The 19223-nt window shown below is 36.3% G+C and overlaps 2 protein-coding genes across 4 annotated transcripts; both read left to right on the top strand.

Annotated features, from left to right (window-relative positions):
- Window positions 1-1282: 1282 nt before the first annotated feature.
- Window positions 1283-7756, top strand: LOC112180836 (SH3 domain-containing protein 2). Of its 2 annotated transcripts, XM_024319395.2 has the most exons (11): window positions 1283-1508; window positions 2839-2952; window positions 3092-3161; window positions 3248-3396; window positions 3658-3807; window positions 3905-4006; window positions 4086-4283; window positions 6302-6364; window positions 6476-6601; window positions 6982-7056; window positions 7403-7756. In XM_024319395.2, exons 1-11 carry the CDS (start codon window positions 1449-1451, stop codon window positions 7508-7510), a joined length of 1215 nt encoding a protein of 404 aa, XP_024175163.1. In that variant the 5' UTR covers window positions 1283-1448; the 3' UTR covers window positions 7511-7756. The 2 variants fall into 2 exon arrangements, with proteins under 2 accessions (XP_024175163.1, XP_024175165.1); XM_024319397.2 differs by lacking the exon at window positions 3658-3807 and having other exon boundaries at window positions 1288-1508; window positions 7403-7745.
- A 1721-nt stretch (window positions 7757-9477) lies between these two features.
- LOC112177784 lies at window positions 9478-18831 on the top strand. 2 transcript variants are annotated; one of them, XM_040512184.1, is made up of 6 exons: window positions 9478-9865; window positions 10757-11281; window positions 11592-11723; window positions 16615-16713; window positions 17338-17385; window positions 18666-18831. In XM_040512184.1, exons 1-6 carry the CDS (start codon window positions 9541-9543, stop codon window positions 18689-18691), a joined length of 1155 nt encoding a protein of 384 aa, XP_040368118.1. In that variant the 5' UTR covers window positions 9478-9540; the 3' UTR covers window positions 18692-18831. The 2 variants fall into 2 exon arrangements, with proteins under 2 accessions (XP_040368118.1, XP_040368117.1); XM_040512183.1 differs by lacking the exon at window positions 18666-18831 and adding an exon at window positions 17477-17789.
- Window positions 18832-19223: the final 392 nt, after the last annotated feature.

Here is a 19223-nt window from a genome sequence, read left to right as displayed (position 1 = left end):
TTGAGATGTTTCTTTAGATTTGTTAGATGCTGATATGATAATATAGAATGAATTGAAGAAGTGAGGTGACCTCTTGGAGCTCGAAACAAGCCAAGGATGGAGGAGATTCATCTGTGGAAGCTGGAGACGACGTCGGCAGCTGCGGGGGCAAAGAAGAGGAGGTTCACCTTCGGATTTAGTGGCGGAGCTAAACGAGCGTTGCAGCTGGTAGATGAGGAGGCTGTGGCAGTAACGTCGGAGGAGGATGATCCGACCATGGTCTTGGTCAGTAACGATCATGGGGATGTCCTCCCTGCGTGAAGCGGTCCTACAATTTTTTTAATCAGTGGGGAGGACCACGATCTTACAGCATGACATTGTCTACTGGTTACATTAGTGCTTCATACAAGGGTAATTTCATCTAGGTTAATTTAAGGTGGCCTAACATATATATGGTTCAATATTGATGTAACTCACAGAAGCTAGACCAGTGAGTCATGATATTGTTACCTACATTTATATTCTTAATGGACTGACAACCTTCCGTTAAAAAAAAAAAAAAAGTTGTAGAGTACAGCACTAATCAAGACGCCAAATAGAGAAAGAATTAAATTTATGGTTTACCAAATTCAAAAAGTGAGTAGCTAGTGAATATTACATATTGGCGTTAAGGGCATATTTGGTATCTCAAAATATGTAAGATTAATATATCGACCTCTAAATGACAAAATTCTTAGTTAGCATTTGTTTTTTGTATTTTTGTTCTTTTTTGATCAAATATAAATTTTCATTGATAATAAATGGTGAATCCAACTTTTGGATCAAGGTGGCCTCATTCAAAATCCTCCTTGACCAAAGCAAGAAAAAAAAAAGCACCACCCCCATAGCTTCAAGCCTTCAACTCTTAAAATCAACTAATTTCAGAAAGCCATGGTGGCCCTGCTTCGTTCCAAAATCTATCCTCTCTGGCAACCATAGCATGAAAATTCTTAGTTGGCATTTGTTCAAGGGACTTGTTTTTCTTAAATAATTTTTTTTTTCGATTACAAAAGAAAATAACAATAATAGCTGTGTTTGTATTTTTTTGTTTTTGGTGAATATAATAGCTGTGTTGTTGCATGGAATGGAAAAACCTTTTCACAATCGCCATCAACTGGTCAAAATGCAAAGCAGTGGCAGCAGTTAATGACAGGTCATTTTCCCACAGAGGGTGAAAGAGCTCTATGCCTATATCGAAAAAACGGTAAAGAAAGTTTTTCCTTTTGGTCTGAAGTTAATAAAAATGTGGTAATCAAACGGAGTTCAAGGAAAAGAAAAGAAGAAGTTGCTTCATATTCCGTTCCTCCAAAAAGGGACGAAACCAGAAGTCGCCACTTTTTCTATGTTCATTTTCTTGTTTCTTTCTGTTCCCTTTAAAAAGCTACCGAGACTTTCCTCTCACAGACCCATCAATCTAGCTTCAGCTGTTTATGGAGTCCATACGGAAGCAAGCCTGCAAGCTCAGGGAGCAAGTCGCTAAGCAACAGCAGGTCTATGCTTCTCTCTCTCTCTCTCTCTCTAGCTCAGCAGTTTCTCTTCAACTTAGCTTAGCATCTAACTCTTTCTGTTTGTCTCCTTTGCTTAGTTTGATTTTTGTGAACAATAAATGAGCTAACGTTTTCCTTGAGCCTTTGGTTTTGGTGGTTTTGGTTTTTGACTGATTTTGATGGATGTGGATTGTTCAAATTTTGGGTTGTTTCTGTTTGATGGTTCCAAAACATTGTCCAAAATTTCATGGCTTTTGGGATTGTTTGTATTAAATCATGCACCTTTGATATCATTTGATTTGAACCAAGATGAAAACTGAAGGAGAACGGCGATATAGAGCAAGATGGCTACTAGATAGTGATAAGAAAGGCCCAATATTATGTGAAGGAATGAAACTGCATTTGCTCCAACACCCTGTTAATACTCTAAATCGCAGACCCGGAGGGTAAAAATTAGGCCTTTTCATGGAAATTTGTTAATATTCTATATGTTCTAACAACATGGAAGTTTAATATTGGTTGAACTTACCGAATCGATCATATATACTGTAAGGATGATTCTTTTCATTTTTGTCAAAGAAACAAAAAGTACGAAGGAGTTCACTGAAGGGTGAAGAACCTTCCGTGCCTAGTAGGTTAGATAGTGTTAAGCTGCAGGCAGAGGTCCAAAATAGTTAGTGCTAAATCTCAACTTAGAAATCCTTTTCTGTCGTTTTCCATGTGGATACTCCTTGATCCTTCACCAGGAGACAATAAGAAAAAATAAAATAAGATTGAATTGGACGGTTTTCCCAACAGGCTGTTATAATTTGGAGATTCTGGACAGATTAATCGAGTTATTTAGAATTCCTTGACATGCTCTGTATCTATGTGGCTTCAGTCTCCGAAACTATCGGTTGTGAATAGAAAGAAAATGTCTTGACATCCGACAAAAACATCTCAAGATGATATGTATTTCCTTTATATGCTCAAGGACTGGGGAAGATTATGTAGTCGGTTGGACCTTAAGATTATGGTATATAAGTCCGTTCTTTTATTTTAAGAATGAATTATACGTTAGATCCATAAAAAAGTGATGTAAGTTTTGATATTGATACATTCGTCAAACAAACTAGATTTTTGGAACTTTTGTGTGACCTTAGGTAGTTTCTGGGTTCAGGCTTTTAGTCACATTTGATCTTTAAGTTCATAAAAGAAGAAAGCTCATGTGCAGAGTTGAGTTTCTTGTTACTTTTTAGATAATTTCGTAGAAGAAGAAATAACTTTGTGATTGAATCAACATAATTCCATTTTGTTAAACCCGGCTTCTCAATAGTATTTTAATACGTTGCAGGCTGTATTGAAACGATTGGGAAGTTTAAGTAATGAAGCTGTTATGGTTGATGAAGCTGAAATTCTGTGCCATCAACAACTTCATGATTTATACACTTCTACGAGAGCAGCGAAGGTACAATGATGATGCTTGTCAAGTTGGCTTTCATTCAATGCATTTGATATCACCAGTGACTTGTGTGAGGCACCACTTGTTATTGCATTCAGCAATGGTTTATTTTTTACAAAAATTCTTATAAAAATTATGTTGCCAGCATTTTCAGCGGAGTATTGTTCGGGGAGTTGAAGCTTTTATTTCCATCAGCTTAAAACAAATGGAAATAGGTGACAATGCTTTCCCTGCTTTGTTGTATTTGGTTGCTGACTGTTTCTACAAGTATAGCTGATGAAATTTCATCTTAATAATTTAGTAAGAAAGTTGGCTGAAGATTGCTGCAAATATGGAGCTGAAAATCAAAACACTAGTACCCCTCTAGTTAGAGCTTCAACTTACTTTGGTACTTCACATGATTCAATTGAAGAAGAGAGAGAGACTTTCCTTAGGATCCTAGGTGAGCAGGTAATTTCTTCACTGTAGTTCTATATTCGTTCTTTGGAATAGGTTGCAACGAATCTTGTGAACTGAAATATGGTAGCATTTTTCCGATAGAAAGATGGCCTAAGAAGTTGTCTGTGAAAATTAAGAATTTTGTGAGAAAAGTTGAGTAAAAAGTGAGTGAAAATATGCACTACCTTGTGATCAAAATTGATCCCGTGACATTCGTTTGACTGTATGAATGCATTCAGCTATAGAAGTCATGATATATATATTTTTTTCCAGTGGAACCTATTGAGCCTATGGGCAACACAAACAGAAGTTGCCTCCCGGCATCTCATTAACCCACTCAACCTTAGTGATGGTGGTACTAATTCAGGACTCTTGGACAATGACAACAGGCTTTACCAAATGAATCAACTCTCCTTCTATAAGGCTATAATTATCAAAACTTAATACCCATTTTGGAGCTATTTGCAATCTTTCCATTGATTTTTGTTTTGTAATCATGCTATGGGGTTTAAATTTGTAGGTTTATGAACCTTTACGGGCACAACTAACTGGGTCTCCTTTGGAGGATGCTCGTCACTTGACTCATCGTTATGATAAACTGCGTCAGGAGGTCGAAGCCCAGGTATCTCTTGGTTGCAGTAGGTTTATCACTTGGTCTAGGAATCCATATTCACAGAGTATACGTTCTATTTTCTTATCAGGTGGCTGAAGTATTGAGGCGTCGATTGAAATCCAAGGCTTCTGGATCTTCTGAGAGTTCCTTGAAACTTCAAAATACAGAAGCAAGATTGACAGAGCTTAAATCCACTGCAGTGGCACTTGGCCGAGAAGCGACTTCTGCAATGTTGTCAGTTGAGGCTCAGCAGCAACAGATGACTTTCCAAAAGCTTCTTACTATGGTATGATTACTGACTTTATACGACAACTGATAAATCCTGGTTTGCATTTATGAATATAAATAGATTGTGTTTTCATGTGATAGGTTATTAAAGTAGTAGCTCTTATAATGGTTTGGATGTAAGGTTTTATTGCTTAGTTATGCTTCCCATGGAGTTTAACTATACATGATGGATACTGCTATAGGAAGTCATATCCTTACCATGCAATCCCCTAGATATTCATCTGACACTTTCATAAGCGCATTTTTGTTTTATTTGGAGACACGTGCATTAGTCATCCGATTTCATAGTTAAGAGCTATATACTAATGTACACAACTCTGTCATCTTTATTTCTAGATAGAAAATGACTGCATCGGTTGTTGGTTATATACAAAAGGTATTGAAAATGTTTGGACAGGTGCATTTGAAAGGTTGTACATGCTTTTATAAATTATGGGTGACCCTTCTTAGTTATCCTTCTAGTGACGCATTGACACGTTCTCATGATCTAAACGGAGTAAGAGCTGATTAGAAGTGTTTTCCTGATTTTATGAGGAGGTGATGCTGCCTATTTAGCCTCTTGATAGTCCAGCCGATTTCTTACAGTTGATTTTATTGATTGAATTCACATTTGGTCAATTTTTTCTTTATCTTGATCTAGTTTCACACGATCATTTGACCGTATATTCTTTCCAACTGTTTCATTAGTCATTAACTGCCGTTTGTTCATCACCCAAACTGCTTGTTGCCTTTTCCATTCTTTGAAAGTTCATTCTCAGTTATCATGACATATCCTTCTTCTCATCCGTCATAGGAATAGGATGTTACAAGAAGAAGGTTGGTGACACATTTAAGTGGGATGCCTTTTCCTTTCTTGATGGTGATCCTAAATTGGTGCTATCATTACCCCACCATATTTCTAGATATCTGTTACCATTGTTGGAACATCTGTTGTTGGAGCTTTATTTAACTATTGCAATAAACGTTTTTACTTTTTAGGTGTACAACACAACAACTCAGCTTGGACCAAAAGTAGTTCCTTTTGTTTTTCTTCATCTAGAGTCACTATTCTTGGGTCTCACGAATGGGAAAGAATTAAGATTAAGTCCTTAATCAATATGCCAAAACTAAGATGCAAATGAAGGGTGCCGATTTTATTCAGGCAACCCATTAACAACTCTTCCTAGAGTATAAATTAATTGTAAGTGTGATACATACAAAAGTAATTAACCAAGTCTAATTTCCACATTTATCTGTGCCAAAATTTCCATGTTTTGTTTCTTTTCAATTCTTCCCAACTTAAAAGACCTCCATATTGAAGCTAAAACAACATTATCATCCAAAAAACTATATGTCATTCTAATTCATTTGTTATCGCATCAATTACATGATATTGAATAGCAAAATATTGGCTTAGAAGTATTTAAGATTATAGAATAACAAGGAATTTTCTTTCTATGTGAATTGGTTTTTATTAATTTCGCCAAGTTTATATGATTTTCGCAGTTTCACCCTGTAGTTTTTGTTTAAGTTTGGACCACCTTATTCTGCTGAACTGGCATCACTTCATACACGGAATTATCCGTAACTGTTGCTGAATTTTATGGTTCGTTCAAGTAGAGCACAAAGGAAATATTAGTGGCTCTATTTACTTAGGTAGCTAATAAAAGCACACCAGAAGTATCTGACTTGTGGTTTTGTTCACGGACGAGCATGCATTTTCATAGTAGATTAAACGAGAGAAACAGGTCTATTACTCTTAAGGAAGATAATGCATGCTTTATCTGTCCACAAACAATCGTATAGAAGTGATTTATAATTTTAGATTTAAGTTATCTCTCAAAGTTGTGCAAAGCTCTTCTTGCTACTTAGTTGGCTTTGAAATTTATGATTGTACAATTATCGTGTCCAACTGTGCAATGTAATTGGTGGTGTTGTCATAATATTGTTCTTAATACATTTGGTACGGTACAGTAGTGTGAAGTTTTATTTTCTTATTTTTCACTTCTCTACTGAGTGTAGCAAAACATTTTGTAGGTTGATGCTGAAAGATCTTATCATCAACATGCGCTTGCTATTCTAGAGAAGCTACATTCTGAGGTTGTATTATGGAGTAGGGCTCTGCTTGTTTTGTCATTGTGTACTGTTTTCTATTATCTTGTCTGCACATGAGAAGTTTTGACTCTGACTGGCTGCATTTTAAATGATTAGATGATTCTGGAGAAGCTACCACAAGAATTTTCATTAGAATCAGAGACAGTGCATCCAAATGCTAGTTCAAAGAGATCTGATGATCATGAACAACTTACTCAAGATGGCAATTTTTTCATTGCAAGAGTAAGGCCTTCAAAATCCTAGATAATTTCATTCTCTACACCCAAATGAAATTGGGCATGTGCTAGTGACTCGTTTTTGCAGTTTCTGAGTTTTTGTTTTCTAAGAGTATGTGCATGTTTTTAAATCAAATTGATTTCTTTTTACCTTTTTAGTTGTGATATATATGATTTTTTGTCATTAAGAGTTTATATTAGATTTTACTGAACTTTATTCAACTTTCAAAATGTGATTGTTTGCAATATGTTTAACTCACTATCAGTTGCATCAACTTTAATTAAAAGTCCACTTTCTGAAAGGATAGTTTTGTTAGTTGACTTTACAATTTTTATTTGTAATTCCGAGCTTTTCCCCCCACTGAATTACTTCTACATCATATGCAGGCTATACACCCTTTTGATGCTCAAGCAGATGGAGAGTTGAATCTATCAATTGATGATTATGTTGTGGTTCGTGAGGTACTTCAACCACTGCTAGTTTAATTGTAGCCTGTGCACGGTTCTAGTAACCTTTCACTTGGATGTTTAATAGGAAGGGATGACTAGATTATAAAAGGAATGGCATTCCCTAGAAATGTCTCTCTTGAGCTGGAAGTACATTATCTTATATCATCTGAGTAATTTTTCAACCTTTGAACACTGCCTCTCAATTTACAAGATGAAAAAAACAATGAACATACAATTGCAAAGCCATAATAGAAAGAATTCTTATAATTTTATTTTCCTATTTTACTTGGATGATTGGATCTGTAGTGCTTTTTTTTTTTTTTTTTTTTTGAGTTTTCTTTTCGTCTTTGTTTTGTAGGTGGGCCCTAATGGATGGTCTGAAGGGGAATGCAAGGGCAAGGCCGGGTGGTTTCCATCTGCATATATAGAGAGGCACGAAAAAGCACCAGTGAGCAAATTATTGTAAGCAAGTTCATTCCCACGATCTTCACATCTCGTATATTAAACTCGGTATAATCTGTATATACATACAGTTTTGGCTTTATAATAGTTTCAAGTTGGGTGAAATGCTTGGCCCTTTATGGTTAGCATTATGCTGTGCAGAATTAAACTTATATTTGTAACTTTGTATTGTTTGGGGGTAATAATGCAATTAACGTATCCTACCTTTTCCTTGAAATATAGTCTGAACTCTGAAAATGTGTTATTCGTATTGGATTTGTTCTTATGTTTGTAATTGAGTCTTTGAAACAGGATTATTGGCCAAATTGCTCTCAAACTTTTCACTTAATTGGTTTTTTCTCTTTTTGTGGGGTGGCGTGGGGGTGGGTGCGTGTTTACCGACAGCCAAATTCCAACTAAACTATACTCTCCAAATCTGTGGTGAAAGAAAAAGAGTAACCTGACACTATTTTAGGGATAATGGATTCCTCTTTAAGATAATGTTTCATGTTAGGTTACCCTAATTATCTTGTCCTATTAGGTTTCAGCCATAGGGCTCTCTAATGATGGCTCAATCTTGTAGTAGCCCAACTTTTGGGGTGAGCTATTTTATATGTAATGTTGTCTTCATTTGAATGGAATGACACCAAATTTCCCTAAAAAAAAAAAGTTATTAACAAGAATAACTATCTTGATCAAAAAGGGCAAAAAAAAAAAAAAAAGAGCTTCTATTCATACCTCCAATATTGGTATTTGGATCTCTTTTTTTTGCCAAATAATAGTTAACTTTGTCAAATCATGTCAAATTACCAATGAAGACATAAATAAGGAAAAAAAATAAATAAAATCTCTTCTTATCTCTACGAATAGTAATACTCTTCAACTTGGGGAAAACTTTCTCTTCCAATGTAAATGTTAAAATATATATCGCCAAAAGTTATTTAACGTTGTAATTAAAATTTTCAGAATTTGACTTTGTCCTCGTAAAGTGATAGACTTCCTTGCTCAGATAGCTGACAATTTACAAGATCTATCACTGTGCTATAAAAAATAAAAAAAGAAAAGGAGAGAAAATGGGAAATACAAAGACACCTCAGTTGATGAAGCCTTAGTCATTCTGAATGCAAACAAACATGTGAACGAGCAGTGACAAAAAGCAGTACTCCAGCACGTTTATATGATAAATGCAACAATGGGTAGTTGTCCACAAGATCTTCCCGCACATCATCAGTCAGAGCAATTTTATGTGGAACTATTCTATAGATATGATGAAAAATTCAACCCTATGATATAAATCTATATAGAATGTACTAGACTCATGGTTGATTATTGTAATTTCCTCCACTATCCTATACATATCTAAAACAAAAGAACCATGTTCATTTCAAAATTGCTATTGAATTAGTTTAGGGACAATGACATCTAAATGCAATGAAAATAATACTTGGAAAACATATTTGTACAAGATGACGAGCAAACATGGTATTATTGCCTACGCTAACCAAGAGTTGACAATTTATTGAAAAAAGTGCTAGCTAACACCTCTGTAACTCGTATATGGAGGATGAACTTCCAAAAAAAAAATAAAAAATTGCTGCAATTCCAAATCTTCAAAAACTAAAGGAGATCCAACTAATGATTTTTGAAAGTATGAATAGAATCTTAAAAAAAAAAAAAAAAAGGGAGTTTTATTGATTTTATTGGACAATGGGCATTATAGGAAGATTAGAGAGGTGTAGATAGCAAAATGATTATTGGTAAAAGTAAGTTGGAGGTCTATTAAGTGAGGAGGTCTAAATGCCAAATTTGGAGGTAAGAATAGAAAGAAAGAAAAAGAAAGAAAGAATAACTATCGATTGCAGCAAAGGCATAAGCCAAGATTTAGAACAAACTATTATTCTCCAAAAAGCAAAAAAAGGAAAAGAGTAAAGCAAGGGTACAACACTACAACCTTTATCTGATGCTCAAGCAAGACATGAGCCCATGCATAGTGCAGTATATTAATCCCTTTAACCAAGCACTCGATCAACGAATTGATTGAGATATTGAGCGAGCATGGCAAGTTCTACTGTTAACTTCAATGCAATTGTTCCCGAACTTCTTAACCAACATAACTATGAAGAGTGGAGCTCTCGGGTCAAGACATACTTGTTGGCAGAAGACCTTTGGGATGTGGTGAAAGGGAAACATCCTATACCAAATGCTGAAGCTGAAAACAAGTTGTGGATGAAGAACAATGCCAAGGCTTTACATGCCATTAACATTTCGTGCGGGACTGAGATGTTTTCTTTTATCCGTAAAAGCAACACAGCCATGGAAGCATGGGAGGTATTGGAGAAAGAGTTCAAGCTACGTCTCAAGTCAGAAATAGAAGAAACAGGTATGCTCATTCCCATAATTTAGATAATGGAGTATTAATTTCATTGAAAAATGAAATCTCTTAATTATATGTTCCTTTCTCATTGTAATTTGCATTAAGCTAAACTTGAACCTAAGAATTAAATGGTCCTGGACATTATTGGTTATACACACCCAACATTATAAGAAGTTGAGATAAGCATCAAGAATAATTCTTTTTGCAGAGAGACACGGTGAGAGAGATACCACAATCGATGCTGGGCAGGCCCGTGATCAAGATACTTTTATAACTTGTTCTTTTGCATTCGTCTTTTATATAGAATGGTTAATTCAAAATATCTCATAAAATCCTCATTTTCAAGTATTTACTAGAGTTGGTCAAAAAAAAAAAAAAAAAAATCTTTACTAGAGACTATATATATAATAAAACTTGCAGACATAATAAAAGTGTCCGCACGTGGTAATGAAATCCTCATGAGGTCCGACTGCTGAATACCCGTGTGCTTTTAAGGTGAAAAAATCCTAGGCAATCGGGATCTCACTGCAATAACATGGTAATTAGCTTTGGAAAAAGTTGGATTTCCCGTTCCACCTCTCCCCGGTCCAAATATCTTTGTTCAAAAAATAAAAAATAAAAGCAAAATTGTTCGCATCAACCGCTCCTGCATGTACGTGAAGTCCACACACACACACATCATTCCCCTTTCAAAAAGGATGTCTTGTTTTTTAGAAAAGTGATGACCTACATTCCGATCTATTGACCTTATACCATTCATGTTAAAGATTTTAAGGTCCTTTAAGATTCATTTTGACAAGAGATTTTCCAAATTGGAGTGATTAATTATAGCCATATGCATTGTTCTGAAACTCAAGTTCAGTTATAGCAATTTGACTATATATGCACAAATGGCAGCTGGCGAGAACAATGCCAACAACTTTGATCGCTATGCTCCGTTCTTCGATTACGTCATGGGTGGTGATTGGGATAATGCAAAGGAGTGTCTCTTAGGACTTGGATCAGATGCCGACAACGCATTAAGAGCAACAGACCCATATTATCAAAACACAGCTCTTCACGTAGCAGCATTGAATGGGAAGGTGCATATTGTGAAAGAATTGGTGCAGCTAATGACACCGGAAGATTTGGAAATCAAAGGCCACAATGGTGCCACACCATTGGGTGCCCTTGCAAGGCAGTGCAAGGTCGAAGGAGATGCGATCGAGATGGCAAAATACATGGTTGAAAAGAACAACAGATTATTTTCGATCCCTGTTACTCTTAGTAATCGCATTCCAGTTGTGGAGGCTGCTAGTTGGAGCAAATGGAAATTGGGTCGATATCTCTATTCGGTCACTCCAACAGAAGCTCTAACGCCACAAAACGGTCCCCATGGCGCTATGCTTCTGGTCCAATGTTTGGGCCGTCTGAAAATGTTGGGTACGTATATTTTTTCTGAGAATATTGGGTCTAAGACCGTCGTTTGTTTGCGATATTTATATGTGTACGTGTAGTTGGTTAAATTCTCAATGACCAAATAAAGCCAATTTACTTAACAAAATCTCTTTAAATCTACTTTTTGTTGTTGTGTAGATTTAACTTACTTGAAACATAAATAATAAATATATAGAAAAGAAATAAGAAAAGTAAAATATGCAAAGGAAAAAAAAAACAATTGACACATATATTGGTGTGTGCTAGGAGGTTAGTGTTCATAATACTTCTTCATTCACTCTGCTATGTACTTCAGATATTGCATGGGACTTGCTTCAACGTTGCCCAAACTTGGTCACAGATAAACCTGTGATAATGTTGGCGGGAACACGCTCTGCATTTTTAAGTGGAACGCGACTCACATACTGGCAAAAATGGGTTTACAACCGTATGTCACTACTAGCTATTCCATTTTCTTTTCTCTTCAAGTTATGTAGTGTTAATTCATTCATGATCCCTTAAGGTAACTTTAGCACCATTATCTAAAATTTTCTTATTTTGTTCAAAAATAGACCTCTGGCGAAGTCGACTTCTCTCTCTCTCTCTCTCTCTCTCTCTCTCTCTCTCTCTCTCTCTCTCTCTCTATATATATATATATATATATATATATACAGTTCGTCTCAGGTGCGGACACAGTTCGTCTCAGGTGCGGACGTCCGTACCGAGCGGAAGGTACGGATTTCCTGTTTTCGACCACTTTCCGGCCACATTTTTACATCTTAACCGTTCAGTTTTTAGGTCCTAGTGTATAGATCACCTCTGCAAAATTTCAGCCAATTTGGTGATCGTTAAGGCATCCAAAACTGCAATTTACCATTATAAATATGAATGGTTCCAGTTCGATAGATTCGGTCCGTTCGTGTAAAATGTAGTTTTGGATGCCTTAACGATCACCAAATTGGCTGAAATTTTGTAGAGATTATCTATACACTAGGACCTAAAAACTGAACGGTTAAGATGTAAAAATATGGTCGGAGAGTGGTCGAAAACCGGAAATCCGTACCGAAAATTCGGTACGGACGTCCGCACCTGAGAAAATTCCTATATATATATATATATATAGCCCTTCCATTAAGGGATCCCTTTTTTATTATCTTTTCTGGGGATAGGGTATTAGACTAACTTTTCGATTACATTTCGCAATCTCAACCGTTCAGTTTTTATGTCCTAATGTATAGATCACCTTTGCAAATTTTCAGTCAAATCGGTGATCGTTAAGGTATCAAACTAGATTAAATCAATAGACGAACTGAATCTGTTCAACCTGAACCGTTCATACATATAAATTGTAAATCGCAGTTTTGAATGTCTTAACGATAATCAATTTGGCTGAAAATTTACAGAGGTGATCAAATTGCAAGTCTTAAGAAGAAGTGCATAAGGATTGCTCTACCTGTGTTTCTAGCCGATCTCTCTCTAGGATCAATGTGATCGTTAAGAAAAGATGCCACATTATTACTTTTGATTTAATATTTTCAACATGTCCTCAAAATAGTTAATTTATTTAAAAATATTAGTTAACATAAATTGCAATTAAAGTCAAAGCTCATCATCGCATCTAACCATTCCTTAATCGTATTCCATCACCACTTAATCTTGTTTTTCTCCCTTAAAAATTCATCAACCATCTTATAATTGCAACGATGAAAAAAAAAACATAGTTTTTCTTTGGTTACTTTGTTTCCTTTTGATTCGTATATAACTATATCCATAGTCTAAGTTGGTCAATAATGAAAAAGGTACATTGTTTCATCAAATCCTAATAAAGTGATGAGTTGTATAAATCAATCAATTTTTATGTTAAATCATAAAATAGGGGTTTAGTTTGGCTTTATGTGCTAGGAATTAATTAATTTTTTTTGAAATAATATCATGTTGATATGTTAAGATTAAGGCCATACTAGAGGGTCAGAGAAAGCCCTAGAGGTTTTGTAGAGAGCGGCGACACCATTCGCTGCTCTAGCAGCAACGAGTTTTCTCATTGAGGGTTCTGGACGCTTTTGGGTAACTGTTGGGCGTTGAGGGTCGCGTGCAGCAGCGTTGGAGAAGAGCACTGGTCTGGTCGGGGAGACCATATCGGAGGGAACAAAGTAAGGTTGGGTCTGGTTGTGTTGTGCAGCGACATTGTTGAAGCATGGAAGAGGCGTCAACGTCGGCACCTTCATCTCTGATTCCGGTTGATTGCTTTATTGGGGCTTAGATTATGGCAGAGCGGCGGTTGAGAAAGACAAGGCCGCCGGATACCATGGCGGCAGTGAAGACGAGATGATAGAAGGGAAGAGTTTCTGCTCGTTCTACTCAAGTTTGGGCTTGGGCAGTTGGGCTTGGGCTCAAACTTAGGTTTCTGGGCTCCATGTTGCAGGCCAGTAGGGAGGGTGTCTTACCACTCTCATTGATCACTTAGTGATGGGAGTGGGTCTGGCCTAAGAGGTGGACATTCTTGGGCATTTTGGCCGGTATATGGTCCAGGACTAATCATTTTCCAATCAAGACTGCTATAGGAGTTGGTAATTATCTGGAATAAGATTGGTGTATTTTTTAAGCGGCTTGTGGATAAAGACTTGTTCCTGTTCGTTCGCTAGGAAGTGGCTCTCTGTTAGTACTGCAATTGCGCTCCTGGCTAATGGGGATGCTAGTCTTTGATTTTGCCGTAGAAGACACGGAGTTGTTCTTTGTCTATGGGTTTGCTTTACAAAGCGGGCTCAAATTGACTTATAATGAGTTTACATTACTTAGATAGGAGCTTGGTTGTTTCTGTCATTAAGTGTATGTTAGACTCTAGCTTGTTGGCTGGTCATCTAATGCAATGAACCTTTATTTCAAAAAAAAAAACAAAAAACAAAACAAAAAAAAATACTAAGGCCAGAAATGGGTAGATAAAAAGTTTATGGTAAACCACAGCGATATATATTAGGTCTGATAATTTGACCGTACCCATACTCACTTATTCAAGAAAGCCTATAAACTATGAAAACAAATCACAGTAAATAGGCACCATACTAACACAGGAGTGCATAGCTTCCTAAAAAACAAGAAATTATTTAGAAAGAAAAAACTAACTAAATGGAAGCCTAAATGGTAGGCCTAGGGCTCACCCTAGACCCAATTCACTCAAGCCTAATTGACAGCAGCCCAAAGAGTAGTCCCACTCAAACCCTAGGAAAAACGGCCGAAACCCAGCCCAATGCTTCATCTCCTTCACATGGTGGCTTCAACCACGACCTCGTCGATGTCGCACCCACCATGACCACGTCGCTACCGATCCCAGATGCCTCCGACAAAACAACTCTGACCACCACGCGCCCCATACACTAATATCCAAGAAAACTCAAAACCAAAACGATTTGAGTCCACCCAGATTCCAGATTGATGTCGCCACTAGACGCCGGCGTCGCTGCTAGAAAACAAAGCGGATCGAAATCCAGTCCCTCCCAATTTGCCATTGACATCCCTAGAATCAAAATTGCCTGACCACCTTGCTTCAGGGGTGTTGCACTAGACCTATCTTCAAAGCCCATCCTGCCAGACTTCAAGTAGCAACAGACCTCCCCGAGCCCCATGATGAAAAACCACCCGTTCGGCAGCAGACCATGAAAAGAGGGAAAAGCCGGTGGCTCGCCCCAACATCATGCGCCATCGAATGAGAGGAATTGCACAGAAGCCGAACTTTGGGTTTAGGGTGCATGCAAGCGTGTTGTTTGAAAGAATTCTGCCTATGTGCTAGAACTCTATTAGCTATGAACTTTTGTGGTAGGAATTAATTTAACATGATTGTTTAACATTTATGAAAAAAAATTACAGAACCTTCTTTTCTAAATGAGAATATAAAGTAACAATTTTTTTTTCTTAAAAGAAATTTGTTTAAATTTTTTAGTTGGCAATTACATCAACACAAACTAATGATGTGTGGGCTTGGGGTTGGAATTTGGTAATAACAATTTGGTGCCTCTACATTTTGATGTAGCTTGATAAAAATTGTAATTTTTCTTTTTTTAAATATTAATGGATCTGTCAACTTGTTTAAAAAAAAAAAAAATGTGTGTATGAAGTTTTTTCTTTGAGAATAGAAAAATGAAAAATGAGAAGTTTTCCAAATATGGTGGATGTTATTGAAAAAACTTGGATGTAGAGAGAGTGGATTAGTGAACGGTTTTTGTTTTTTCATTTTAATTTATTTTTGTTACTTATCATAATCTCCTCTAAATAATATTTAAAATTAATATATAGTCTAATGACATAATGCCTTTCCATAGCCATTTTGGCTAATAAAGTGATTGACAGTATAAATGTTTGTATCAAAAAAACCCTAGCCGCCCAAGACCAGAGTTTTCTCCTTTGTTTTCCTATTGCTCGTTCAGCTGCCCTCCGTGTCGGCACAGTCCTTGAATTTCGTAGGCCCGATGTGGACCTCAAGCCTGGTCAATGAGATACAAATCTCGAGCCTTATCGGGTTGATGTGGATCTTTTACCTCGTTGAGGCGATGCAGGTGCTGTCGGACGGGATGTCTAGCTGAGTCTGAGTAATGGATGTGAGGGGTAAAGGTGCTTTCTCCTTCTCGTCGATGATCAATGGCTGTGCGGCAAGGTACGACAGAGGCCCGAGCGGTGTTGGATGTTGGATTCCTTTGCTGGAGATGTAGGGGCGTCGCAGATTTCTGTCGTTGGTTGGCAGGGGGGTTGTTGGTCGGCTGGTCGAGGACGGTTGGTAGGTGGTGCAGCGACGACATAAGTTTCTCTGGCCAAGGGAGGTGATAGGCTTCTTATTGCTCTCACTTGGGCTTGGTCATCTTGATTAAATTTCATTAGCTTAGTTTTTTGTTTCAATAATTCCCTTCATTTGTTGGGTGGTTTAGCTAGAGCTGCAGTTTTTATGGGCTTAGTGGTATGTTTTGCGTTTTGGGCTGTTTAGCCTATTGCCCAGAGTAGATGCTTCTGGGGAAGCCTCCTCTGTGTAGAGAGGTCCCAAAAGTGTTAAGAATAAATTGAGTTGGGAATTTGACATGATTCGATCTGATAGTGTCATATTCTCTTGGTTACTTGGGTTCGGTTGCTATCAACCGCATCTTTACGTAGGGTTCTAGTTTCTAGGGCTCTTAGCAGTGGCTTATTTCGGATGGGCCCATCATAGGGCGGATTATGTGTAATGTTTGCCTCTCACTACTTCTTAATGGATTTATACCCACTTTGATTAAAAAAAAAAATAGTATAAATGTTTGTGTGTGTGTGGTTTTTTTTTGTTGTTGTTGTTAAACTGAGCTTTTACTTTCCTTTCTTGATAGGTATACATATACAAGCAGTTGATGTTAACAGTCTTGGTATTTCCATAAATGTTTCAAACTTAAAAGAAGATCAAGATAAAACAAATCGCTTTTGCTCAGGTATGTTGATGTTAAATGTTTCATAATTTAACTAGCAAGTAGAAGTGGCGTCTTATTGTTGAGCAATGAAATTATGATAAACCATTATTGGATCTAGATCCAACGATGGAAAATAAAATAACTCAATCTTTAGATTAATATTGACATATAGTTGTATACTACAGTATGAAGCTAGTCCACAATTATGTCGCAATGTATTCATGCACTTTAAAAAATATTTTTGGAAGAGTTTAATGTTTACATCTATTATATTAAGCAAATTCTTACTTCCCATGGTTAAATTTTTGAAAATCCTATTATGCCCTTTGTTAATTGAATTGTTTAGTAAATAAAAATTATATTATGAGGCTAAAATAGTAAATAAATCAAATTAGTTGTTTTCCCAAGAAATAGTAGCCAAAAATAAGGAAAAAATGCCACGTTTTGAACCGTTATGCTGCCTTCAATTTTTTTTTTCTCTTTTTTATTTTCTTAAAATTTCACTTTTTTTTTTCTAAAAAAAAAAATCACTATTTTTCTTTTTTATCATGAAAGCAATTTGGCATGCGCTCAGAGGCTAGTATCTATATAATTGTGATTTCTTTTGAAAGTCTTTCATCAACATATTCTGTATTTGCAATGCAGTGATGAGTTTATTTAGAAGAATTCTTAAGGGTCTACTCAAACTTTTGGGTATGTAACATCCACATTGCTGTTTTATTCTTATTTATGTGAATATCAATTCTGGTCAAACATAACTAATATTTTTTCATTGTAAACCTAGGAATCAATACTATATATGAAATGAAACTTAAACATCTCCAAATCATTAAGTTTCTACAATGGATGGGCCAAGTTGTAAGAAATCAAAATAATCTTCATGAGATAGTTCCAAGTTCAATGTTCGTAGCTGTAGAAAAAGGGCTGTTGAGTTTGTTACTCATATCTGTGAAGCAAACAACAGACTAATAGACATCTATGATGTAACAAAAGGCAACATATTCCAATTTGCCATCGAATGTCGCCAAGAAAAAATTTATTCTCTTATCTATGGTCTTGAGAAAGAAAAGAGAGAAGATATTGGACTAACAGGAACGATGTCCAACAATACCATGCTATTTAGTGCATGCAATTTATCTCCACTATCACGGCTAAATCATATTCAAGGTGCAAGTTTGCAAATGCAGAGAGAACTTCAATGGTTTAAGGTGAGACACCCATAATTGATCATTTGTTAAACTTTTGAAGTTGAATCAATCATGTTATTTCAACTAGTTGATCTTTCAGAAAATAGTTAAGTCGTGCTCCTCTCTTGGAATCAAAACTGGTCTTTATGTTGGTTTTATTTATTTTTTAAATTATTAAGATTCAAAAATCCTATTATTATTTAAATTGAAGAGTCATATCTTTTGATTCTTTTCCAAGGGTTATAAAGAGTTCTATAAATACTCAACTCTTGAGACAAAAAGTAGAAGACTTTGTACTTCTCTCATTCTCTTACTCTTCATCTTTCTTCTTTCCATTCCTATTTCCTAATTTTTGGGCAACCGATAAACACTTGGCACCCTATCTATTGTTAGTCGTGCAAAGTGGATTAGACATCCTGTGAGACTTCAAGGATTGTATCTTGGAGCTGTAGTTGACCGTTATGACCTGCACGTAAGGAGACGTCTACGGCTTTAGGATAACAAATGTCGTGCCTCTCTTGTACTCATAGGCTTGACTCTTTATATCTCTTCTTCTTTATATTATTTGTGTCTATATGATGTGCAATTGATTTAATTGATTTTGTTGCTTAATTAAATTTATTAAATATGAATATTTGATACCATATATCCAACACTTTAAAGGTGTGCAATTGGTTCTTTAGTGTGTCGCAAACATGTTCGCACATTTATGTTCATTGTGCAAACAGAATTAATAATTAGTTACTTCATGACCAAATCATAAACTTTCTTCTCATTAAAATGCAGGAAGTGGAGAGTACGGTACCTTTTGAAATGCATGATTGGCGAGATATTGTAACTAATTCGACAGCGGCTGAACTATTTTCTGTAAACCACAAGAAGTTAATGGAGGAGGCAGAAATGTCAATGAAAGGGACGAAAACTTCTTGTACAGTTGTTGGTGCTCTCATTGTCACCATCATGTTTGCTGTAGCATTTACAGTTCCTGGTGGAAATAACGGTGACACAGGCATTCCAGTGTTCATAGATAAAAAGTTGTTCATGATTTTTATAGTTTCAGATACTATGTCACTCATTTCTTCCACAACTTCGGTGATTATATTTTTGGGAATCCTCATCTCACGTTATGCAGAAAAAGATTTTCTCAAATCCTTGCCCACCAAAATGATGATAGGTCTTTTCACTCTTTTTCTGGCTATTGTTGCTATGATGGTCACATTTTCTTGTGCCCTTATCATTATGCTTCATGGGAAATATTCATGGATCGTTCTTCTGAGCATTTTGGTTGCAAGTGTCCCAGTGTCCTCATTTGTTTGGATGCAGTTTCCTCTCCTTATCGAGACT

The sequence above is a fragment of the Rosa chinensis genome, chromosome 7, assembly GCF_002994745.2.
Source record: "Rosa chinensis cultivar Old Blush chromosome 7, RchiOBHm-V2, whole genome shotgun sequence".
Lineage (NCBI taxonomy): Eukaryota > Viridiplantae > Streptophyta > Magnoliopsida > Rosales > Rosaceae > Rosa > Rosa chinensis.
This window is presented reverse-complemented; position numbering and strand designations above follow the sequence as displayed.